The sequence below is a fragment of the Mobula birostris genome, chromosome 18 (genome assembly GCF_030028105.1).
Source record: "Mobula birostris isolate sMobBir1 chromosome 18, sMobBir1.hap1, whole genome shotgun sequence".
NCBI lineage: Eukaryota > Metazoa > Chordata > Chondrichthyes > Myliobatiformes > Myliobatidae > Mobula > Mobula birostris.
Window position 1 is genome coordinate 65129915 of NC_092387.1, and position 26685 is coordinate 65156599.

Consider the following 26685-nt stretch of genomic DNA (forward strand, 5'->3'; position numbering starts at 1 on the left):
AGCACAATAGGTCAGGCTAGCAGGTGGTTGAATTTAAGGGAAGGATGAACAACTCTGTCAGGGAGAAGGAAATTGAGAAAATCTGTTCTTAGGAAGAGGTCTTCAACCTGAAGTATTAACTCGGATTATCTTCCCACAGATGCTTCCTGGCCTGAGTATTGCAGTATTCTCAGATTTAGTCTTGAGACTAATTTGACAACTGATAGAATTGAACGAGGAAAGGAGGGAGGGGGCATGGGCTCTTTGGGCTGAATAGCCTGTGTCTATCATTCTATGAACTTCAGAATCAGGTTTATTATCACTGGCACGTGTTGTGAAATTTGTCCAAAGTTGGCCAAACCAGAGGCGGAAATCATTGTGCTTGGAGTCTGTCGTTGACTGAGGGACTGAAGTGTATCATTTGACAAAACCTACAAAATTCAAACAATTGCAGGTGCTCAATATATGAAATGCTGAAACACTTGTTTTTTGTGAGGGAAAAACAGGTCCCAGATCTGTCCTTCTGCAGATACGGTCCGACCTGCAGAGTGCTTCCAATATTTTCTGGTTTTTTATCTCAGCTCAGCCAGGCTCATTTATTTTGTATTTTATATTTAATTGGTTAAATTTCCAGCTACTTTGCTGATCATTTACAGTGTACCTTCTATATCCCATAACTCGCAGTGAAGATTATGTTCAATGGCACTTTAAACCTGGAGCAGGAAAAGTTCTGATAACCGGCTCACACCCAGAATCCTAACAGTCCAAACTGTCGACAGTGCCTTTCCCCCAGACAGATGTTGCTGCACTCACTGAGTTCCTCCAACGGATTGATTGTTGCTCTAGATCATGGGTCCAAGGATCCCAATCCGGGGTCCAAGTATCACCTTGCCTAATGGTGTCGGTCCATGGCATAAAGAAGGTTGGGAATCCATGCTTTAGATTCTGCAATGTCCTGTGTCTCCACCTTAACAGTTCTAAACATTAGAGGCCGTATTGGATGCCCAGGCTTCTAAAGACAGATCCTGGTTCTCCTCCAATTCAGTTGTTGGGTGTGTGGACTTCCGCCACTCATGGACTATCTACCCAAGAGACTTTAGCCAACTGCCAGCCATTGATCATTGTCACTGGAGTATTAGCAAAGAGGTGATTTACAAGGATGTTGCCTGGATTGGAGGGTATATCTTATGAGAATAGGTTGAGTAAACTTGGCCTTTTCTCTTTGGAACAATGGAGGATGAGAGGTGACCTGGTGGATGGTGAGGAGCATTGATTGTGTGGTTGGCCAGGGACTTTTTCCCGGAGCTAAAATGGCTAACACGAGGGGGCATAGTTTTAAGGTGCTTCGAAGCAGGTACAAGGGGGATGTCAGAGGTAAGTTTTTCACACAGGGAGTGGTGGGTGCGTGGAATGAACTGCCAGCGATGGTGGTAGAGTTGGATACAATAGGGACTTTTAAGAGACTCTGAGATAGGTACATGGAGTTTCTAGAGTAGATTACATAATCATCACAACATTGTGGGCCTAAGAGCCTGTAATGAGCTGTAGATTTCTATGTTCTACAAATAAATAAATAATAGTTAAATTAAACAAGTAGTGCAAAAATGGCAATAAAAAAGTACTGAGGCAGTGTTAATGGGTTCAGTGTCCATTCAGATATCGGATGGCAGGCGGGATGAAGCTGTTCCTGGATCGCTGAATGTGTGCCTTCAGGCTTCTGTACCTCTTTCCTGATGGTAGTAATGACAAGAGGGTATGTCCTGGGTGATGGGGGTTCTTAGTGATTGATGCTGCCTTTTTGAGTCTTTGCTCCTTGAAGATGTCCTGAGTACTACTGAGGTCCATTTACAGGTCTGGTAACAGTGGGATAGAATCCGGTGTACCCAAGCACCTTCTGCCCCTGCCTTCCTTGGCGGCAGGAGCTGCAAAGTCAGGAGTTCTTTTAGATTAGTCTAGCTGGGATAATTTTCCAGATCGTTCAGAAGCCCAACCAGCAGGGTGAGGCTGAGACTTGATTTGAATTCAGCTGCTTGAAATGGAAAAGTGTGAAACCCTCAGGGAGATTTGATTTAGACGTTTTTAAGAGATTATCTTTACTTGCCAGATGTACATCGAAACACACAGTGAAATGCATTGATTGCATCAACAGCCAACGTGGTCTGAGGATGTTCTGGGGGCAGCCCACAAGTGTTGCCACACCTCCAGCACCGATATACCATGCCCACAGCTTACTAACCCTGACCCCTACGTCTTTGGACTGTGGGCAGAAACCCACCTGCTGACAGGGGGAACGTGCAAACCCCTTACAGACAGCGGTGGGACTGAACTCTGATTGCTGCTCACTGGCGCTGTGAAGCGTTACACTACTGTGCTCGCGGTGCGGAGCTGGCTCGAGTGCAGTGCTTAAGTTGCTTACTGAAATCACAGTAAAATGCAAGCCATTGTGCCGTTCGAATAATAGTTCACAAGTTCAAAGTAAATTTATTATCAAAGTACGTATATATCACCATGTACTACCCTGAGATTCATTTTCATCCAGGCATTCACAGTAGAACAAAGAAATACAATAGAATCAGTGAAAAGCTACACACAAAAGACTGACAAACAATCAATATGCAAAAACAAATAAAAATGATAATATGTAATATTGTGACCGTGAGTTGAAGAGTCATTGAAAGTGAGTCTGTAGGTTGAGGAATCGGTGCAGTGTTGTGATGTGATGTTACCCACATTGGTTAAGGAGCCTGATGGTTGCAGGGTAGTAACTTTTGTGTGGGACCTGAGGCTCCTGTGCCTGCTGTCTGATGGCAGCAGTGAGAAGAGAACATGGCCTGGATGGTGGGGATCCTTGATGATGGATGCTGTTTTCTCGTTTCAATGCTCCTTGTAGGTGCACTCAATGGCGGAAAGGGCTTTTCCAATGATGGTCTGGGCTGTATCCACCACCTTCTGTAGGCCTTTCCATTCTTTGACATTAGCGTTTATATAGCAGGCCAGAACTCCAGAGTTCAAAATCACCATCTTGTCTACAACTAACTTATCAGATTGCAACATATTCATTAAAGAAAGAAATGGTTTATCCAAGTTCTTAAATAATTGTAAATCAGTTGTGTATCTTAACTCACTTCTTCCCCCCTCCCCTCCTCCTCCCTCCTCTCTTCTCCCCCTCTTCTCCCCCCTCATCCCTCTCCCCTCTCATCCCTCTCCCTCTCTCTCTCTCCCCTCTCTCTTTTCTCTCCCCCCCACCCAACACTGACCACTGCAAGCGAGACAAGTGCCCTAACAGCATTCTCTGTATCGGTGAGACCTGACATAAACTTGGGGAAGTTCTTTCACCCCATCTGCGGGTTTACCCAGTGGCCACCAATTTTAATTGCACCTCCCACTCCCACTCCAACATGTCAGCCCGTGATCTTCTCCAATGCCATTCCTCAGGTTGAAGGAGCATCACCTCATGTTCTGTCTGGGTAGCCTCCAACCTGAGCCCCCTCCCATCTCTTTTTCCATTCCCCTTTCTCGCTCCCTTCGTACCCCTTCTCTTCTCCTCACCTTCTCACCCTTCCCCATGTGGTCCACTCTCCTCTCTGACCAGATTCTCCTCCTTCAGCCCTTTACCTCTTCAACCATCACCTCCAGCTTCTTACTTCATCACCGTTCCCCCACCCCACCCATCCAACTTCCCTCCCACCTGGTCTCTCCTGTCACCTGCCAGCTTGCCCTCCTTCCCCTCCCCCACCTCCTTATTCTGGCTGTTTCCCCTTCAGTCTGGTGCAGGGACTTGGCCTGAGTCATCGACTATTTATTCCCCTCCATAAATATTGTCTGAATTGCTGCGTTCCTCCAGCATTTTGTGTGCTTTATCTGTGTAACCATCTCTGTCTCTCCTTCCTACAGTCTCAATCTCCTTATCTATCTATCTATCACTATATCTACATCTTTCTACATCAGCTAGTCCTTCATCATCCTACATCTACCTCTTTGTCACCTCTCACAATCTCCACTTTTCATTGTCTCTCCCATTCTCTCTCCCTTTTCACTGTACGGGTGGCCAAGCTATATCTTCACCAGTCAGCAGATTTGCTCTGTGTGTTTGTAGGTATGAACTTTATATTTAGTTCTGTGCATTTTCCCAGTCAGCAGTCCTCCTTGTTTTCTTACTTAGTCTTGACCTCTGTGAAGGAACATGCCGGCATGGCCAAGTAAACAGAATTTGCATATCTCAGTTAGAAATAGGACTACTCATTGTTTTATGCAAATTTAATATAAAGAGCTTAAAGCTTGTTGCCTGACATGGGCAGAAGCAACACTGAACTTGTTTAGCTGAATTATCTAGTTTATTACTGGCTAGGTTTGTCAAAATTTATAAGTGAGGTAGCCGTGGTATCATCCTGTGATGTGGATGCGCAAATTGTTATCTCCTTTGTTCTTTGTATCTCTGAGTCTTATCTCTCCTCTCTATCCCTGTTAGTCTCTCTCTCTCTTTACTGACCCAGGCTCATTTGATTGTTCTCCTTCCTGCCCTTTCTATCTCGTTGTTTCTTTCACTTTGTATCTTTCTCACTGTCTCCTCATTATCTCTGTAACAATCTCTCTCCATCTCTTTCTTTCCCCTTATGTCTGTATCTCTCTTTCACCTCTCTATTCTCTGTATCTTTCTCTCTTCCTCTCTCTCCCTTCTCCTTCTCTCTCTATTCTGTCTCCTCTCTCCTCTCCTTTCTCCCCTCTTCTTTTCCCTCTTTTCTCCTCTCTCTCCCTCTGTCTTCTCTCTCTCTTGCTGTCTCTATTCAGTCTCCTCTCTCTCTCCTCTCAACTCTATCCTCTCTCTCTGTCCCACTCCTCTCTTTCCTCCATCTCATTCTTTCTCTCTATTCACAATTTCCTTTCTCTCTCTTCTCCCCTTTCTTCTTTCTTCTTTTCCCTCCTCTCTGCCCCGACCTTGATACTGTCTTAGCATCTCAATCTCTCACAACTCTCCATCTGTGCATTGTTTTTGGTTGAATTCTCATTCAGCACGATTCTTTTCTCTGGAAAAAATGGGAAGTGGAGCTCCGTAAGTCTGGAGGCTCTCTCCTGAAAAGCTGGAAATTCCCTTCCAAACCATAAAGACAAAATGAGCTTTATTTGTCCCCTGTGCATCGAAACATGCAGTGAAATGTATCATTTCCCTCAAATCAGATCAGTGAGCAATTGCTGGGCAGCCTGCTGACAAAGGAAGTGGTAGGGGTTGGTGCAATTGCAGCACTAAGAAGATTGAAACAGGAACATGGACAGAAAAGATTTAGACCAGCGGCTGCCAACCTGGGATCTACAGACCCCTCAGTTAATGATATTGGTCGATGGCCTAAAAAGGTTGGGAACCCCTGGTTTACAGGGATATGGGTCAAACAAAGGCATATGGGAGGAACTTCTCTTGGCAGCTTGGCTAACATGGATGAAGTGGGCTGAATGGCCTGTTTCCCTGGTGGTGCGATAGCATTAGCAGTTAGTGTAACGATTTACAATCTTCCTTCAGATGCTCTGGTTTCCTCCCACATTCCAAAGACATGGGAGTTAGTAGGTTAGTTAATCAGTTGGGTGTAATTGGCGGGTGCGGGCTCGCTTGGCCAGAAGGGCCTGTTATCATGCTATATCCTTAAATAAATAAAATCTCTGTGTCCTTGTCAATCATGAGCAGGTTCCATGGTTTAATGATTGAGATTAGCTTTTAATTTATCACATGGACGTTGAAACATACAGAGAAATTTTCTGTTAAATCAAATCAGCGAGGATTGTTTTGGGCAGCCCCCAAGTGTTACCATATTTCCAGCGCCAACATAACGTGCCCACAGCTCACTAACCCTGACCCGTGTGTCTTTCTAATGCGAGATAAAGCCAGAGCACTGGGAGGAGACCCAGTGGAGATCCGGGGAGAACTTACACGCTCCTTATAGACGGTGGAGAATGTACACACTCCTTATAGGTGGGGGAGAACATACACGCTCCATATAGACGGGGGAGAATGGAAACCTGATCGTACACAGTCGGTTGCTGTGAAGCATTGCACTAACTGCTACGTTACTCTACTGTACTCAGGGAACATGATACATATTGTCAAAATACTATAAATTATACTAAGAATATATAGGAAAATGTCAATAAATAGCGGGAGAAGACAGCAAAATTGTGAGGTAGTGAGGAAACCCATGCAGTCACAGGGAGAACGTACAAACTCATTACAGAGAACAGCAGGAAATAAACACCAATCAGTGATCACTGGCGCTGTAATAGCGTTATGCTAACCGCTACGCCATCGTGCCACCCCCACTTGAAGGTAATGTTAGGATGAGTGATATTCTGCACCACAGAGGCCATTATTAAATCATGCATCCTGTTTCACTCCAATCAGACAGGTTTATGGTTAACATTACTTATACTTTAGCATCTTTTATTGAATGAGTTGGAATGTAAATGCCCCATCCATCGTGGGAGAATTTGAACTCGTGTCGTACATGATCAGTAGTTCAGCCCTTTGCATTATGTGTCCAGCTGCAATCCACTTGTCGTACATGTCCTTGCACCCCTGCGAAATCCCCCGGGTCCTTTGCTGCGGGAAAGGCAGCAAGCCAATGCAGCCCGCTGAATACCAATGAGATCTTAAACCACTTGGAACAATTATCCCTCTCCATCACTGCTTGAGACTGGAAATAAATTGGCACTCAAATGCATTTTAAGCAGCATTTTGTCTCAGACACGGTTGTTACTGTACATCTCCAGTATAAATTCTGTCTGAGGCTCGTCTGCATCTGAGCATTGCCAGGATTTCATTATAATCACTAGGCTAACCGCTAGGCTACCGTGACACCACGTGGTGATCACGGCTGAGCGGTTAGGGGAATGGGCTAAAAACCCAATGGGTTTCAGTGGGACTGTGTTTAAGAATTAATTTTAATTACTGCCTGTTACACCACTGGTGCAGTGAAGGTCCTTCATCTCTGCCGCACACAGCTATAGAAGGGTTCTTCATTGCTTTTTCCGTAACAGCTTTTTCTTTTGACCAGTCAGGGTTGTTGGCCCTGAGCTGAACCCACGAACCAGGAACACCAGTGGACCACTCTTAGTCTGGCCTCTACCCTTTGACCTGTTTGGCATGGGTGACCCTACCAAGAGCCAAAGCATAAGGCTGGCTCTCTGGGTCATTGAGGCACACAAGCCTCCAAACCCCATGACAAGCTTGTGCTCCTTTTGGAGGATTGAGTTCAAGAGCTGCGAGTTCATGTACAGTTCTATAAAGAACACGAGATTCTGCAGAAGTTGGATCGATAGAAAAGGAATAAACAGTTGACATTTCAGCTTGAGACCCTTCATCAGGGCTCTATAAAACTCTGGTTAGACCACACTTGGAGTATTGTGTTCAGTTCTCATTATGGGAAGATGTGGAAGAGTTAAAGAGGGTGCAGAGGAGATGCTTCCTGGACTTGAGGGCATGTTTATGAAGATAGGTTGAGCGAGCTAGGGTGTTTCTCCTTGAAGCAAAGGATGATGAAAGGGGAATTGATAGAGGTGTACAAGATGATAAGAGACATAGATCGAATGGATAGCCAGAGAAGTTTTCCTGTGGCATAAGTGGCTAAAACGATGGGCCATAATTTTAAGGTGATGGAGGAAAGTATAGGGGATATCACGGGTAAGTTTTATAGACATAGAACATAGAATAGTACGGCACAGTACAGGCCCTTTAGCCCACAATGTTGTGCCGACCCTTAAACCCTGCCTCCTATATAACCCACCACCTTAAATTCCTCCATGTACCTGTCTAGTAGTCTCTTAAATTTCACTAGTGTATCCGCCTCCACCACTGACTCAGGCAGTGCATTCCACGCACCAACCACTCTCTGAGTAAAAAACCTTCCTCTAATATCCCCCTTGAACTTCCCACCCCTTACCTCAAAGCCATGTCCTCTTGTATTCAGCAGTGGTGCCCTGGGGAAGAAGTGCTGGCTATTCACTGTATCTGTTCCTCTTAATATTTTGTATAGCTCTATCATGTCTCCTCTCCTCCTCCTTCTCTCCAAAGAGTAAAGCCCTAGCTCCCTTAATCTCTGATCATAATGCATACTCTCTAAACCAGGCAGCATCCTGGTAAATCTCCTCTGTACCCTTTCCAATGCTTCCACATCCTTCCTATAGTGAGGCGACCAGAACTGGACACAGTACTCCAAGTGTGTCCTAACCAGAGTTTTATAGAGCTGCATCATTACATCACGACTCTTAAACTCTGTTCCTCAACTTATGAAAGCTAACACACCATAAGCTTTCTTAACTACCCTATCTACCTGTGAGGCAACTTTCAGGGATCTGTGGACATATACCCCAAGATCCCTCTCCTCCTCCACACCACCAAGTATCCTGCCATTTACTTTGTACTCTGCCTTGGAGTTTGTCCTTCCAAAGTGTACCACCTCAGACTTCTCCGGGTTGAACTCCATCTGCCACTTCTTAGCCCACTTCTGCATCCTATCAATGTCCCTCTGCAATCTTCGACAATCCTCTACACTATCCACAATACCACCAGCCTTTGTGTCGTCTGCAAACTTGCCAACCCACCCTTCTACCCCCACATCCAGGTCGTTAATAAAAATCAAGAAAAGTAAAGGTCCCAGAACTGACCCTTGTGGGACACCACTAGTCACAATCCTCCAAACCGAATGTACTCCCTCCACCACCACCCTCTGCTTTCTGCAGGCAAGCCAATTCTGAATCCACCTGGCCAAACTTCCCTGGATTCCATGCCTTCTGACTTTCTGAATAAGCCTACCATGCGGAACCTTGTCAAATGCCTTACTAAAATCCATATGGATCACATCCACTGCACTACCCTCACCTATGTGCCTGGTCACCTCCTCAAAGAACTCTATCAGGCTTGTTAGACACGATCTGCCCTTCACAGAGCCATGCTGACTGTCCCTGATCAGACCATGATTCTCTAAATGCCCGTAGATCCTATCTCTAAGAAGCTTTTCCAACAGCTTTCCCACCACAGACATAAGGCTCACTGGTCTATAATTACCCGGACTATCCCTACTACCTTTTTTGAACAAGGGGACAACATTCACTCCCTCCAATCCTCTGGTACCATTGCCGTGGACAACGAGGACATAAAGATCCTAGCCAGAGGCTCAGCAATCTCTTCCCTCACCTCGTGGAGCAGCCTGGGGAATATTCTGGGGACTTATCCGTCCTAACGTATTTTAACAACTCCAACACCTCCTCTCCCTTAATATCAACATGCTCCAGAACATCAGCCTCACTCATATTGTCCTCACTGTCATCAAGTTCCCTCTTATTGGTGAATACCGAAGAGAAGTATTCATTGAGGACCTCGCTCACTTCCACAGCCTCCAGGCACATCTTACCACCTTTATCTCTAATCGGCCCTACCTTCACTCCTGTCATCCTTTTGTTCTTCACATAATTGAAGAATGCCTTTAGGTTTTCCTTTACCCTACTCGCCAAGGCCTTCTCATGCCCCCTTCCTGTTCTCCTCAGCCCCTTCTTAAGCTCCTTTCTTGCTTCCCTATATTCCTCAATAGACCCATCTGATCCTTGCTTCCTAAACCTCATGTATGCTGCCTTCTTCCACCTGACTAAATTTTCTACCTCACATGGTTCCTTCACCCTACCATTCTTTATCTTCCTCACCAGGACCATTTTACCCCTAACATCCTGCAAGAGATCCCTGAACGTTGACCACGTGTCCATAGTACATTTCCCTGCAAAAACATCATCCCAATTCGTACCCGCAGGTTCTAGCCTTATAGCCTCATGATTTGCCCTTCCCCAATTAAAAATTTTCCTGGCCTCTCTGATTCTGTCCTTTTCCACGATAATGCTAAAGGCCAAGGAGCGGTGGTCACTGTCCCCCAGATGCTCACCCACTGAGAGATCTGTGACCTGACCTGGTTCATTACCTAATACTAGATCTAGTATGGCATTCCCCCTAGTCAGCCTGTCAACATACTGTGAAAGGAATCCGTCCTGGACACACTTAACAAGCTCTGCCCCGTCTAAACCATTGGAATTAATCAGGTGCCAATCATTATTTGGGAAGTTAAAGTCACCCATGATAACAACCCTATTATTTTTGCACCTTTCCAAAATCTGCCTCCCAATCTGCTCCTCGGTATCTCTGCTGCTACCAGGGGGCCTATAGAATACTCCCAATAGAGTAATTGCTCCCTTCCTGTTCCTGACTTCCACCCATATTGACTCAAAAGAGGATCCTGCTACATTACCCGCCCTTTCTGTAGCTGTAATAGTGTCCCTGACCAGTAATGCCACCCCTCCTCCCCTTTCCCCCCATCTCTATCCCTTTTAAAGCACTGAAATCCAGGAATATTGAGAATCCATTCCTGCCCTGGTGCCAGCCAAGTCTCTGTAATTGCCACTGCATCATAATTCCATGTATGTATCCAAGCTCTCAGTTCATCACCTTTGTTCCTGATGCTTCTTGCATTGAAGTACACGCACTTTAGCCCTTCTATCTTTCTACCTTTACACTGTTTATTCTGCTTCTTTCCTCAAAGCCTCTCTATATGTTAGATCTGGCTTTACTCCATGCACTTCTTCCACTGCTCTATCGCTCCAGGTCCCATCCCCCTTGCAAATTTGTTTAAACCCTCCCAAACCATTCGAGCAAACCTACCTGCAAGGATATTGCTCCCCCTCGAGTTCAGATGCAACCTATCCATCTGTACAGGTCCCACCTTCCCCAGAAGAGATCCCAATGATCCAAAAATCTAAAACCTTGCCCCTTGCACCAACTCCTCAGCCACGCATTCAACTGCCATCTCCTCCATTTCTTACCATCACTATCATGTAGCACTGGCAGCAATCCTGAGAACGCCACCCTTGAGGTCCTGTTCTTCGGCCTTCTGCCTAGTTCCCGAAACTCGCACTTCAGGACCTCATCCCTCTTCCTGCCTATGTCGTTGGTGCCAACATGTATCACGGCTTCTGGTTGCTTTCCCTCTCATACCAGGACGTCGTGCACCCGGTCAGAGACATCCCGGACCCTGGCACTCGGGAGGCAACAAACCATTTTTTTTACACAGAGAGCAATGAGTGCATCAAGCTTGGTGCCTGGGGTGGGCTAGAGGCAGATACATTAAGGACATTTAATAGACTCTTAGATAGGTACGTGGATGATTGAAAAGTGGAGGGCTATGTAGGAGGGAAGGGTTAGATTGATTTTAGAGATTAAAATGTCAGCACAAGATCTTGGGCCAAAAGCCCCCGTAATATTTTATGTTCTCATACCAAAACAATAAGAAGAAATTTTAAAGCACCATAAGTGATGTCTTTGTTATTCATGTTGCTATTTATATACTGCCTCGTTTGCGGTGTGTTTTAAAATATTATATTTGTTTTATATAATGATTTGTGTCTATGGGGCAATTGATATTTGATACCCATTGGCAGGACACAGATTGTATAAAGGAGGTGACTGCTTGTGTTACAGGTCTAACCCTCATCTTGTAAGCAGAGAGTGAGCCATTTTGTTGCAGCCCGCTGCCGGTTTTAAAGGGTGTCAGCCACACACTCGTTTCTCAGTGAGCGTCAGCGAGTTTGCATCTGCCACCCCGGCACGTCTGAGAGAGAAAATGAATAATTTATTACGGCCTCACCTCAGGACTGGAATGTGCGTGCAAACCCGTTTACAGATGTGTGCTCCGTGGTGGGGATTGAAGGGGAGAGAGGGAGGGAGATGCAGAGAGAGCTAAATTAGGCTTTCGTGGAGCATCTTGTGTCTCCATTTAAACCCTGTTCTGTATCTCACTAAATATTTAGTCAAAGAAACGAGGGGCTTGTCATAAAGAAATTGCTTGGCACCAGATGTGCAAGTCTGCACTCTCCCTCGACTTCAGTTAATTTGTCATTCTTTACAGAGCAACTCCAAGGAGCGCAGGGTGGGGGTTGAGAACAGGATTGTGTGTGGGTGTGACTGTAGACTGTCACCAGTGTGAGCTCCTCTCTGAAAATGGCTGGTTTCTATTGCACAGTGAAGGCTGGGGCGGTCTGATATCAGAGTTCAAAGTTCAGGGTAAAATTTATTATCGAAGTAAGTATATGTTACCATATACTACCTTGAGATTCATTTTTTGTGCAGGCATTTACAGGAAAATAAAGAAACACAATAGAATATAGTAAATACTATACATAAACAGATACTGACAATCAATTTGCAAAACTGCAAATAAAGATAGTACTCAGAATAATACATAATGCTGAACATTAAAAAATTCTGAGAATATAAAAGAATACTCAGAATAAAACATAATACTGATGTAATAGTGTCAGTAAAATATAAAATATGGCCGCTCTTTGCCTGGGTAGTTCTCCCCCCAGACACACTGGCAGCCCAGCACACTCGAAGTGAAAAGGCAGTTTCTGAGCATCACTGACAGTTGCAGTACTGTGATATTGTCTGGTTGGTAGAAAGGGGACACAGGCTGCCTGTAATTGACACGTTCATTGTGATCCATCTGATTTGATCAAATGCTTATTGGTAAATTCCCACCTCTGATGGGGGGGGGGCGTATTGTGTGTGAGTGTGGGGGTGTCATCAGCGTAATGGCTGGGTAGGGCTGCCACCTGCTGGTTGTTCCTAGTATCATTAAGACTTGTTTTGCTGGTTGGATCCCAAGGCTAGAACTAAGTTTCTCCACCCCCATGATCACACACAAAGTGCTGGAGGAACTCAGCAGGCCAGGCAGCAACTATGGAAAAGAGTACAGTCGGCGTTTTGGTCTGAGACCCTTCAACGGGAGTCCTCCAGAATTTTGTGTGTGTGTGTTGCTTGGATTTCCAGCAACTGCACATTTTCTCTTGTTCATAACCCATGATACTGGACTTGGAAATTAGTTTATTGTATGCAGAAATATCTGGCTTTCATAGACAGATAGATAGATACTTTATTGATCCCAAAGGAAATTACAGTGCCATGGTAGCATTACAAGTGCCCAGACAGAGATATTAGAAGAGAAGTAGAAAGAATAAAAGATAGGTTACTACAAACAGTCTAACAGGAGGGGGTCATCACTTCCCCGGCTATAGATTGACTCCTTACAGAGCCTGATGGCCGAGGATAAGAATGACTTCATATAGCACTCTTTGGAGCAGGGCAGTTGTCTTAGTCTTTTACTAAAAGTGCTCCTCTGTTTAGCCAAGGTGGCATGCAGGGAGGGAGAAATACCGCCCAGAATTACCAGGATTTTCTGTAGGGTCCTTTGTTCTACCACAGCCTCCAGTGTGTCCAGTTTGACTCCTATAACAGAGCCAGTCATTCTAATCAGTCTATTGAGTCAGTTGGCATCACCCATGTTGATGCCATTGCCCCAGAACACCACCGCATAGAAGATTGTACCGCCGACAAGGGACTAGTAGAACATGTGAAGGAGAGGCCTGCATACTCCAATGGACCTCAGTCTCCTCAGGAAGTAGAGGCAACTCTGGCCCTTCTTGTACACGGACCCTGTGTTGGTGCTCCACTCAAGTCTGTCATCCAGGTGCACCCCCAGGTACTTGTAGTTCCTCACCACATCCACGTCCTCACCATCAATAGTAATAGGGAGCAATGCAGGCTTAATCTTCCTAAAGTCCAACACCATCTCCTTGTTGAGCATTAGTCGGGGGATTGAGTTCAAGAGCTGTAAGGTAATGTTGCAGCTCTATAAAGACCACACTTGGACTATTGTGTTCAGTTCCGGTCACCCCTTTATAAGAAGGAGGTGGACGTTTTAGAGAGGGTGCGGAGGAGATTTACCAGGATGCTGCCTGAACTAGCAAGCATGTGCTATGAGGACAAGTTGAGCTTTTCTCTTTGGAGCAAAGGAGGATGAGAGGTGTACAAGGTGATAAGAGGCATAGATAGAATGGATAACCAGGAACTTTTTCCCAACGTGGAAATGGGTAATATGAGTGGGCATAACTTTAAGGTGATTGGAGGAAAGTACGGGGGTGGAATCTCAGAGGTAAGTTTTTACACAGAGTACGTGGAACATGCTGCCGGACTGGTGGTAGAGGCAGATACATTCGGGACATCGAAGAGACATTTAGATAGGCACATGAATGATAGAAAAATGGAGGGCTTTGTTGGGGAAGGATGGTTAAATTGATCTTAGAGGAGATTAAAAGATTGGCAAAACATCATGGGCCGATCAGCCTGTAGTGTTCTACGTTTGATATCACTCCCTGCCTCTTGTCCACACTTACTGCCTATCCACATTAAGTGAGCTAAGGTTGCTGCTCGGACTGTCTTTTGCCTGTGCGGTAAGTATCCTTGAGGAGGGAGCACTCGGTCTTTAAACAGTTTCTTCTCCCATCGAACTCCCTTTGGTACTTGAGCTAAAACACTCATATCAGGCACTCGTGTTGAATGGGCTGCAATAAATAAAACCCCCAGACAACAACAGAGGGAAGCCACTCATTCCGTCAATAAAAACTTGACTGTGAGGTCAGGAATTTTACAGACTTAACCGGATTATCACAAGTGGCCCCCAGATGAGTATAAATTATCACAGTCACAGTGCAAGCAGGAAAATTAACAGCGCTCCTTTATTAGTGGATGTGTAAGTCTGTAAAATGCCAGATGGAGCAGTATGGTGCAATTCTGCAGATATTAAAGGCGCGGAGTGGAGTTAAGTGATTAACAATGAGCTTTTGTTTATGCAGTGGAGGCGTACGCATCTGTGGGGATGCATGTGTGTGCGTGCAGGTGTGTCTGTGTTCATGTGTATGTGGATATGCATGTGTTTCGGTGCATGCATGTGTGTGTGTTTGGGTTTGTGTGTGTGTGCAGCCTAGAACGTACTGCCTGGGGTGGAGGTGAAGCATTCAAGGGGCAGTTCGATTTGCACATGAATGTCCACGAGTGGAGGGATACGGACGTTGTGAAAACGGAAGGGATTAGGTGTTAAATTGTGGGCCGAATGGCCTGTTCCAATGTTCTAAGTGTGTGAGAATACATACGCATGATGCTGCCTGTGTGTAAGTGTATTGTACAGTATGTGCTTGTGTGCGTGTGTGTGTGTGTGTGCACCTTCTGATTCAGGTTTGTTTTTTTAATCACACGTACATCAAAACAGTCAAGTGTTGTTTGTTTTAACAACCAACACAAGGGTAACCAGCAAGTGTCACTGCGCGTCCCGACACTGATATACCACGCCCACGATGCTGAGCGTAATGTTCACCTTGAGGTGATGGGACTAAATTCCCCCGACTGAGCGCCTTCCCCCTTCACTGATTGTGTACCGTTTTGAGGAGGGGGATCGCCAGTGGGTTCTCTCACGGTGCTGAGGTGCTTATGTTGTGTCTGCTCTCTCTGCACAGCTCTCCTGTCGTCCTGGTGTGAGGACCTGGGCCGGCTCCTGCTGCTACGCCATCAGAAAAGCCGGCAGAACGACACCCCAGGGAAGCTGCCCATGCAACCTCCGATGAACCCCATGAACTCCATGAAGCCCACACTCCCTCCTGGGCCTCACAGGTCAGTGACTGTCCATCTCTCGCTCTCTCTCTGGGCTAATCAGTGGGGAAACCAGGGTGGACTTCCACTGCCGCTGGGGTAGTGGTGGATGCTGCTCAATGTCTTCATCAGAGGAATATCATGGCTGGCACTTCAAGGGCTAATAAATTGTTAATGTCAATAGTGGAATTGGTTTATTATTGTAACATGTACCAGGATCTTCCATACTGTTCATACAGATCAAATATTACACAGTGCACTGAGGTAGAACAGGGTGAAATAGTACCAGGTGCAGAATGAAGTGTAACAGCGGCAGAGTGCAGTGCAGATAGCCAGTAAGGTGCAAGATCATCATGAGGTAAGTTGTGAGGTCAAGAGTCCATCTTAGCCCACTAGGAATCTACTTAATAGTCTTATTACAGTCGGGTAGAAGCCTGGTGGTACGCACTTTCAGGCCTTTGTATCTTCTGTCCGATGGGAGAGGGGAGAAGAGAGAGTGTCCGGGCTGGGAGGGGTCTTCAATTATTCTGGCTGCTTTACTGAGGCAGTGCGAAGCTAAGACAGGAATCCCTGGTGGGGAGGCTGGTTTCCATGAACTTCGTCCACAACTCTGCAGTTTCTTGCAGTGACGCGCAGAGCAGTTGCCTTACCAAACCGTTATACGTCCATAGAGCAACACACATAAAAGCTGCTGGTGAACGCAGCAGGCCAGGCAGCATCTCTGGGAAGAGGTACAGTCGATGTTTCGGGCCGAGACCCTTCAGGATGCTTTCTGTGATGAAGTGATAAAAATTGGGTGAGGGTCAAAGGGGGCCGAAGCTGTCATCTGGTGATCTGATGCATGGAACTGGTTATGAACCCCACTTCTAGTTCAACTGCTGATTAACTGCAGGGCCATACATGCCCGTGTTTATGAAGTGTCATGGAACTTAAACGAGGCAGAGAGCAACAGTGGACCTGAACTGGGTTGTCCTGCCTCTTGAGCAGGAACTTGGGATGGGAAAAACAAACAAAGAAATAAATGTCAGAAAAGTACCTGGAACTTCAAATGAGAATTGGAACCAGGAAAAGGGAAGTTTGTGCCAAGAGTCATTCGTGAATGGACCTTTGGGTGCCTTAGAACACAGAACAGTACAGCACAGGAATAGGCCCTTCAGCCAACACTGTTATGCCAAAACAAATAAATTAATGATCAATTGACCAATCCCCTCTGTCTGCATAATGTCCATATCCTTCTCTTTCACTCTCATTCATGTGTCTGTAACTCTCTTAAAAGTTCCTAATGTATCTGCCTCTACCACCACCCCAGGCAGCACATTCCACACACCCACGCCCTCTTAGAAACCAGTTGATACAGAGGAGACTAAATCATGTACAAGAGAGGGCTATGAATGGTTACCTTCCTTGCCAACTGTAAGTCATTCTAAATATGGTTGCAATTGACTACTACTTACAAAATATCCTCATTAGCATTATATTCTTAAAGGTTATTTTGTTTTTTGCTGCCACTCTAAGTATCCCATTTTCCCCAAATGGAACCCCAATCATTCAACCCTCTATGAGGATTACAAAGAGTCAAGATATACAGTACTTATCAAAGTATTTGTACTGTATTCGTCTTCCCGCCGGCAGCCACAAAACAAAGAAACAGTATGGAACCGATCAGAGTAAACATCAAACACACAACATGCAAAAAAAAAGAACAAATTGTGTAAACGGCAAAAATAAAGCGAATAGCACCCATAATATTGAACATCAAACCACAGGGTCCTTGAAACGTCTAAGAATCACAAACAGGAGAAAATCTGCAGATGTTGGAAATCAAAGTAATACACACAAAATACTGCCTGTCCTGCTGAGTTCCTCCAGCATTTTGTACGCATTACAACTTTCTAGGAATATTCAGTTCAGATCAATTTAACACTGTGTCAGTCTGCATTGAAGTGCCCCAAAACAAAATCGCTCAGAAATAGCAATAAGAAAAAAGAATAGGTGTCAAGAGTATCTTGGAATAGAAGGAAGGAAGCTAATGTTTACTGGAGTTGATTTATAACTAATTTCCACGACAAGCAAGTATGCAGAAACTGTCGTGAACAATAAATCTTTAGAGGCTGTGGGGTCTACCAGCACCTTTGGAGTTCATCACCAATTGTTCATTTCAAAGACTATTTTCTGAGTTGTGTTTTAGTTTAAATTGATAGCAGATAGGCTCATTCCAGTCTATATCAACAGTGTTGTGTTTAAGAGCGTCATTCCTAGTTGTGAAAATTACCAGTAGTGTGTCTTGGCCCAAGCACATAGATGTCACGGCCAAGAAAGCTCACCAGCACCTCTACCTCTTCAGAAGGCTGAGCAAAATTTGGGATGTGCCTGCCAGCCTTTACCTATTTTTATTGATGCACCACAGAAAGCATTCTGCCTAGATGCACAACGGCTTGGTATGGCAACTGCTTTGCAAGTGACTGTAATAAACTACAGAGAGTCGTGGACACAGATGACAATGTCACAGAAACCATCCTCCCCTCTATGGACTTTGTCTACACTTGTCAGTGCCTCAGTGGAGCATCTGATATAATGACTCCCCACTCTTCTTCCCTCTCCCATCAGGCAGAAGGTGCAAAAGCCTGAAGCACACACCGCCCGGTTGAAGGACAGCTTCTACCCTGCTGTTTCAATATTTTCCTAGTATCACAATTTAGACTCTTGGCCTCACAATCTACCTCGTTATGATCTTTCACCTTTTTTTCCTGCACTGCACTTCCTCTGTAGCTGTTACACTTTATTCTGTATTCTGTTATTGTTTTATCTTGTTCTACCTCAATGCGCTTTTGTAATGATCTGTGTAAACAGTGTGAAGACAAGCTTATCACTGTATCTCATGTGACACTAATAAACCAATTCCAATTCAAAACTCCATAGTTAAGGGCAGTATTAGTTGACCATCCCAAGCTGGACCTGAGTTGAGCAGTTTGTTGGACTGTTTCAAGGTCCGGCTACTGTAGGCTCACAGAAATACCTGACTGGTGCAAAACAGGAGACTTCCTTCAGCAGAGGTCATCAATCAACCGGACAAGATTCTATCACATTCTGGTCACTGTTAACACCTTAATTTTTCATTTTTATCTGATTATAATTTTTAATTCCCTTGGTGAGATTTGATGTTCCAAATTCAGCTCCTGTGATACAATCACAAGCAATAGTTTACATGGATGAATGGGCAGGATTATCCCGTGCTAATGGTGGTGTAGCAGTTTGTACAACGCTATTGCAGCTTGGGGCGTCAGTGTTCAAAGTTCAGTCCCGGCGTCTTCTGTAAGGAGTCTCTGTACATCCTGCACCATGGAATGCGTGGGTTTTCTCCGGGTGCTCTGGTTTCCTCTCAGAGTCCCAATATGCACCGGGTAGGGTAACTGTTCGTTGTAAATTGTCCTGTGAGTGGGCTAAAGTAGATCAGGGAAGTCAGGGCTAACTGTGGCAACACAGCTCAAAGAGCCAGAAGGACCCTATTCTGGCAACACACACAAAATGCTGGTGGAATGCAGCAGGCCAGGCAGCATTTTGTGTGCGTTGCTTGAATTTCCTGCAGATTTTCTCGTGTTTGCGTTTTGAAAAGGACTCTATTCTACATTGTATCTCTGAATAATTGTGTTTCTCTCTCTTGTAGTGATGGGTCATTTACCTATGACCCCGTCCCTTGGCAACAAAACACAAGTCAGCCTCCAGGCTCGCTGTCTGTAGTTACGACAGTGTGGGGAGTCACTAACACATCACAGAGCCAGGTAAGAGCAGCTTTACCGTGTTGAGTTCAGGTGTGAGTTTACAATGTACATACGGCACAAAGCCAGACAGCCTTGCTACAGGGTAAAACTATGCAATGATCTTGCAGCTTCTGACTGAAGTTGACTGCAAAGTGGATTCAAGCAAAGACATCCAAGTAGTGGATACGGCCCAGTCTATCACAACTAAAGCCCTCCCCACCACTGAGCACTGTCACAGCAAAGCAGCATCCACCAGCCAGGCCATGCTCCCTCCTCACTGCTGCCATCAGGGAGGAGGTAAAGGAGCCTCAGGACCCACACCACCAGGCTCAGGAACAGTTATTACCCCTCAACCATCAGGCTCCTGAACCAAAGGGGGTAACTTCACTCGCACCATCACTGAACTGTTCCCACAACCTGTGGACTCATTTTCAAGGACTCGTCATCTCATGTTCTTGATATTTGTCGCTTATTTATTTATTTATTATTAGTATTATTATTATTTATTTTTTCTATTTTTGTGGTTGCAGAGTTTGTTGTCTGTTAGACATTAGTTGTCTGTCTGTCCTGTTGGGTGTGGTCTTTCATTAATTCTAATGTGTTTCTTGTATTCATTGTGAATGCCTGCAAGAAAGTGAATTTCAGGGTGTATATGGTATATGTACTTTGAAAAATCTTGACCAGTGCTGTGTCAAACTGTGACATGAAAAGGAAGGAGGACCTATTTGACGTAACAGCCAGGAGATGTAGATTTAAAATGTTTTGTAGAAACCAGGGAGTGAGCAAGAGAGGGGGAAGGGTGACGCACAAAGTTGTGAAGCATTTCATTTTTTTAAAGGTGGTCAGTAGCACAGTGGTTAGCTTAAGGCGTTACAGTCCCAGTGAAGGGGTTTCTGATCCCGCCGCTGTCTGTAAGGAATTTGTACCTTCTTCCAGAGGCCACATGGGTTTGCTCGGGATCCCTCCCTAAGCATTCCCTAGGTGTAGAGTAGCAAGTTAGGGGCATGCTACGTTGCCATCAGAAGCTCGGCGACTTTTACTAATTTCCCCCAGTACATCATCAGACAATGCTGACACGCATGATGCTTTTCTCTGTATCGATGTATGTGTGGCAAATAAAGCTAATCTTTTAAACTAAAGAAGCTGATTTCCTTTTTGTTGTTTGCCACTGAAACACATACGAAGAATTTAGCTGCGAAGTAGCCTATGGCATAAGGATGAGGTTAACATGGTCGGTTATCCAGTGGACTGAGAAAAGTAATGCTCTATACAGTACTGTGCAAAAGTCTTAGGCACCCTAGTTTTTTATATGGTTTCCACCGAGCCCTGATCTCAACATCATCAAGGCTGTCTGAGATTACTTGGAGAGACAGAAGCAAGCAAGACAGCCAAAGTCTGCAGAAGAACTGTGGCAAGTTCTCCAAGATGCTTGGAACAACCTACCAGCTGATTTTCCTATAAAACTGCACGACAGTGTACCGAAGAGAATTGATGCAGTTTTAAAGGCAAAGAGTGGTCACACCAAATATTGATTTGATTGTTTTTTCACTGCTCTTTATCATAAATTGTTTGACATTTAAAAACTTTTTCATTGTTTTTGGAAGATGGCTTTACAGAATATTTTTGCATCTACCTGAGACGTTTGCACAGTACTTTAGGTTGGAGGACCCTTTAAAGAGGGCAATGGCTGGAGTGTCTGTAATGGAAGAGATTGCAAAGAATGGTGAAAAGGATAGTACTGACATTGGGTGAGAATAATATGCAGGGTTATGGGGATGAGATAACAGTATTCAAGCCAGGAGTTAGTATCACTTCAGTGGACTGAATGGTCTGTTTAGTGGTAGGCTGAAGTAATTCAGATGGTGCCACCGGGAGTCACACAGGAGTTGGATGTTGGACTCACACCAAGGGGCAATGCAGTAGAAGTCCGTGCTGTGTGCGCATCTTGCAGCACCACCGTCTAACGTCATCTGTGTTCTTCTCAACGCAAGCAGGTGCTGGGGAATCCGATGGCAAATGCAAGCAACCCCATGACCCCGGGAGGCAACCCGATGGGATCCGGCATGTCGGGAAATAACCCGGGGATAAACTCACCCCAGTTTGCTGGACAGCAGCAGCAGTTCTCGGCAGGCAAAGGTGGCTCCAGCCAAGCGTACATGCAGCAGAGCATGTATGGTCGACCAAACTACCCCGGGAGCGGCAACTTTGGCAGCAGGTAGAGCACACGCTGTGTATTTTATTTTATTTAGAGGTACACCGTGAAACCGGCCCTTCTGGCCCACTGAGCTGCCCCAGCCAGCGATCCCTGATGTAACCCTAGTCTAATCACAGGACAACCTACAATGATGTTTTAACCTACTAACCAGTGCATCTTTGACCTGGGCGAGGAAACACACACACACACACACACACACACACACACACACACACACACACACACACACACACACACACACACACCAGAAAGAACTTAGATGCAGGGGATGCAGGAATTGCACTCCGAACTCTGGCGTCACAGTGTATTCTGGCTGAGCAGCAGAGGCCCCAGTATATGTGCAAGTCAGAATCAGCTCAATTTCATTGCATACACCCAGTGGCCACTATGCTAGATACAGGAGTGGGGCCCAGTGTGCTCTTCTGCTGCTGTCACCCATCCACTTCGAGGTTCAGTGTGTTGTGTGTTCAGAGATGCTCCTCTGCACGCCAGGTACTGTTGTAAAGCATAATTATATGAGTTACTGTCACTTTCCTGTCAGGTTGAATCAGTCTGGTCATCTTCTCTGAGCTGTCATTAAAAAGACATTTTCGATCACCGATTCTGTCGCTCACTTGATGTTTTGTTGTTTTTCGCATCACCCTCTGTAAACTCCAGAGACTCTGTGCGTGAAAATCCCAGGAGATCAGCCGTTTCTGAGATACTCAAACCACCCCGTCTGGCACCAACTATCATTCCATGATCAACGTCACTTAGATCACATTTCTTTCCCATTCTCATGTTTGGTCTGAACAATAACTGAACCTCTTGACCATGTCTGCATGCTTTCATCCATTGAGTTGCTTCCACATGATTGGCTGATTAGATATAAGAAGCAGCTGATTACATCAGTGAGAATAAACCTGATTCTGATTCTGAGGAGTAGAATCACTGTATCCCCCAGAATCTGGTCATGAGTAGCTACTGCGGAGTTGGGGTGGGGGGGTTTACACACTTTGGAAGAACAATAAGCTCACTGGTTGTTGTGTTTGTCTTCCAATCTCTTCCAGTTACCCCGGAGGCCCCAACGCTCCTGGCTCCATGGGCATTCCTCCACACAGCAGGCCGCCAACCGACTTCACGCAGCCTGCAGCGGCAGCGGCTGCAGCAGCAGTTGCAGCCGCCGCAGCAACGGCCACTGCCACAGCGACAGCGACGGTGGCTGCCCTGCAGGAGAAGCAGAACCAGGAGATGAACCAGTACGGACCGGTAAGGAGGAGGCCCGGTCTGGGTGGCAGCCTACGGGTGCTGTCATTGAGCACCTGAGGAAGTTGGTACAATGTGAGCTACTGTCTTGCTGAGAAGAGATTGTGCAGATGCTGGAAATCCTGGACGTTCCACCATGGTCGTCTCAATTTCTCTAACTTACAATAGTCACTCCCTGTATTTTAATTCCCCCACCTCCTTTGCTTTCCCTCATCCTGGTTGGCCAGCTCCGCTCCTCCTTCCCTTTTCCCCATCGTCCACTGTCCTCTTCTGTCACATTACTTCCCCAGGTCTTTACCTGCCCCACCTATCACCTTTCACCACCTCAAACCATTTCCTTCCATTCTCCCCCTCTGCACCCAGCCACCTGCCACTTTCCAGCTTGTGCTCTTTAAGATCCTGCATGCACAGCTATGATTTCCGGCATCTGCAGAAACCTCTGATGTGTCAAGTTGGACCAAGGGACCTGTCGGCCTGCTGTGCTGCTCTGACTCTCTTCTCTTTCGGTTTCTCCAGATGGGTCCGGCCCAGGCCTACAACAGCCAGTTCATGAACCAGCAAGGTACTCGAGGACCTTCCACCATTCAAGGCAGCATGAATCCAGGGGGAATGGGAACGGGGATGACCCCGTCCAGCATGAGCGGGCCGCCCATGCCCATCAGCCAGCCCCGTCCACCCGGAATGAGCCCGGTGTTCGCCTCCCACGGCCAGCGAGTGGCGCAGCAGGGCTACCCAGGCCCCAGGCCACCTCAGCAGATAGCAATACAGGGAGTGAAGCGGCCGTACCCAGGAGAGGTGAGCAAAGCCATGGCGCCGATCCATGCAGGCTCAGGTTCAGATTCACTGATTTATCATTTGTACATTGAAACAGACGGTGAAATGTATTAACAACCAACACAACCTAAGGATGTGCTGGAGGCAGCCCACAAGTATCACCACACATTCTGGCACCTTTATAACATCCCTACCACGTTCAGCAGAACAACACAAGCAACAACAACAACAGCAACAGCAAAACAAGGCCCTTTTCTCCCTCCCTCCTGCCCACACACTCACACACTCAGATAGGCCTCCAACCCCAGGACAGGCCCCTGGGCCTCCAGGCTCCAGTGGACTCGCGGACTCTCAGACACTGGGCCTCTAACTTGCCTTGTGGGCTCGTGGGCCCAGAGTTTCGGCCTTCAAGCCTTGTCTTGCGTTGGATTTCTTTAGAACTCTTTTCCCAGTCCTGCTTAGCTAATCCTATCATTGCAAATACATGAATAGTCTGGTAGATAGTGAAGCTAAGACAATGGGCATAAGGAGTGATTGGAGGAAAGTAATGGGGGTGTCAGAGGCAAGTTTTGTTTACATAGAGAATGGAGGGTGCATGGAATGGTGGTAGAGGCAGATATATTAGGCCATTTAAGAGACTTTTAGGCCGATGGATGCTAGAAAAATTGAGGGCCGTGTAGGAGGGAAGGGTTAGATTGACGCTTAGGTAGGTTTATAGGTCAGGCACAACATCTTGGGCATGTTATTGCAATGTGGCCATGGTATGTTGGTGCCAAAATGTATGATGACATTTGTGGGCTGCCTCCAGCACATTCTTAGATTGTGTTGATTGATTGCACAAACGACACATTCCACTTTATTTTAATGTCATTATCATTATGTGCCGTGTCGTACGACGTGGGTGATCATGGTCTTTCACCCTGATCATTCTTGGCAGATTTTTCTACAGAAGTGGTTTGCCATTGCTTTATTCTGGGCAGTGTCTTTACACGATGGGTGACCCCAGCCATTATCAATACTCTTCAGAGATTGTCTGCCGTCAGTGGTGGTATAACCAGGACTTGTGATATGCACCACCTGCCCATATGACCATGATCGGGGGCTAAGCAGGTGCTACACCTTGTCCAAGGGTGACCTGCAGACTAGTGAAGGGAAGGAGCACCTTATGCTTCCTTTGGTAGAGACATATCTTCACCCCACGCGCTAGCCTGATACACATGATAAATAAATAAATAAATCTGAATCTGACAAGGAAGATTGTGAGGTCAAGAGTGCACCCTGGTCTTACAGGAGGTCAATTCCAGAGTCTGATAACACTGGGATACAGGCTCTGACGTCAGCATATCTTGCTGCTTTGGTTCACGTGACACTTCTGTTATTTGCCCCATTCTGCTGTTTGGTGTTCATCACTGTATTCAGAATCAGGTTTATTATTATTGCATACACTCAGTGGCCACATTGTTAGGTACAGGTGTGGAACCCAGTGTGCTTTTCTGGTGCTGTAACCCGTCCACTTCAAAGTTCGACATTTAGTGCATTCAGAGATGCTCTTCTGCACACCACTGTTGTAACGCATGGTTATTTCAGTTACTATCACCTACCTTCAGCTTGAGCTAGTCTGGCCATTCTCCTCTGACCTCTGTCGTTAATAAGTGCTTTCACCCACAGAACTGCCACTCACTGGATGTTTTTTGTTTTTCGCACCACTCTGTGTAAACTCTTGAGATAGTTAGCCATGAAAATCCCAGGAGATCAGCAATTTCTGAGACACTCAAACCATCCCATCTGGCACTGACAAACTTTCCACAGTCAAAGTTACTTAGATTACGTTTCTTCCCTATTCTGATGTTTGGTCTGAACAACAACTGAACCTCTTGACCATGTCTGCATGCTTCTATGCATGGAGTTGCTGCCCCATGATTGGCTGATTAGATATTGGCATAACAAGCAGGTGTACAGTGTACCTAATAAAGTGGCCAAGGAATGTATGTTGTGAAATTTGTTGTTATTGTGACAACAGTAAAGTACAAGACATAAAAATTACTATAACTTACAATAAAAAATTAAACAAGTAGTGCAACAGAGGAATTATGAGGAAGTGTTCCTGGACTGTTCAGAAAGCTGATGGCAGATGGGAAGAAGCTGCTTGTGCACTTCACATTAGCAAGGAAGCGAAGAGAAGTTTGGACAGGTACGTTGATTGGTTTGGATAGATACGTTGCTGGGTTTGGATAGGTGCATGGATGGGTTTGGATAGATACATTGCTGGGTTTGGATAGGTGCATGGATGGGTTTGGATAGGTACATGGATAGGAGGGGTATGGTCAGGGTCCAGGTGGATTGAACTAGGCAGAAGATCAGGTTAATATGCAGAATGTGCTGGAGGATCAGGTTAATACGCAGAATGTGCTGGAGGAACTCAGCAGGTCTGGCAGCATCTATGGATGGGAATAATCAATTGACGTTTCAGGCTGAGACCCTTCATGAGAACTGGGAATTAGAAGGTCATGTTAGCCTGAATTAGATTGGCCGAGGGGCCTGTTTCTGTGCTGTAGTGATCATTGCCTCTGAGGAACTTCACTGCTCCCAGGTGTATACAACAGGAAAATACACTGAATCTGCTCTCTTTATTCCATGTCACTTAACCTGTCTAAACTTTTTCAGATTCTTTGTGACCTTCTCACAAGTTACTTTGCTGACCGTATCGGACAAATGGTAAATCCTTCCTTCTGCTTTTGTGTTTCTGTAGCCAAGTTACGGAGCCCAGCAGTATGGACCAAACAGCCAATTCCCCAACCAGGCTGGGCAGTACCCTGCTGCCAACTCCCAGAGGCCCATTACGTCGCCCGGTTACCCAGGACAGAGGATGCCAGGCCAGCAAAGCACAGGCCAGTACCCGCCGCCCCCTGTTAACATGCCTCAGTATTACAAGGTAATCCATCCTTCTCTTGATCGCTGCTTGGTTTATCTTGGTGCTTGAGTTGAACTGGCCACTGACTGTTATTTACTTGTTTCTTCCAACCCCACTTTACCAACATGTGTCCCTAACAACCACAGGCAGAGCAGTTTAATGGGCAGAACAACAGTTTTGCTGGAAGTGGATACACCTACAGTCAAAGTAGTCTGAATGGGGTAAGTTCATGAGAGAGGGAGGGCTCTTCCCCCCCGTCTCTTATTTATGCGCCTTCTGAATTCAGCTTCAGGTCTAACACTCT

General features: G+C 45.8%; 1 protein-coding gene across 12 annotated transcripts in view; it reads left to right on the forward strand.

Annotated features, from left to right (window-relative positions):
- zmiz1a (zinc finger, MIZ-type containing 1a) overlaps positions 1-26685 on the forward strand; it is a 451595-nt gene that overhangs the window by 379848 nt on the left and 45062 nt on the right. For 8 of the 12 annotated variants that reach the window (XM_072282833.1, XM_072282839.1, XM_072282840.1 and 5 more), the window contains 7 exons: positions 15346-15499; positions 19143-19257; positions 21228-21451; positions 22501-22699; positions 23213-23491; positions 26220-26402; positions 26528-26602. In XM_072282833.1, coding sequence (XP_072138934.1) covers positions 15346-15499; positions 19143-19257; positions 21228-21451; positions 22501-22699; positions 23213-23491; positions 26220-26402; positions 26528-26602 — 1229 coding nt within the window. The remainder of the gene's footprint in view (positions 1-15345; positions 15500-19142; positions 19258-21227; positions 21452-22500; positions 22700-23212; positions 23492-26219; positions 26403-26527; positions 26603-26685) is intronic. The other 4 variants (XM_072282834.1, XM_072282836.1, XM_072282837.1 and 1 more) reach the window with 1 other exon arrangement.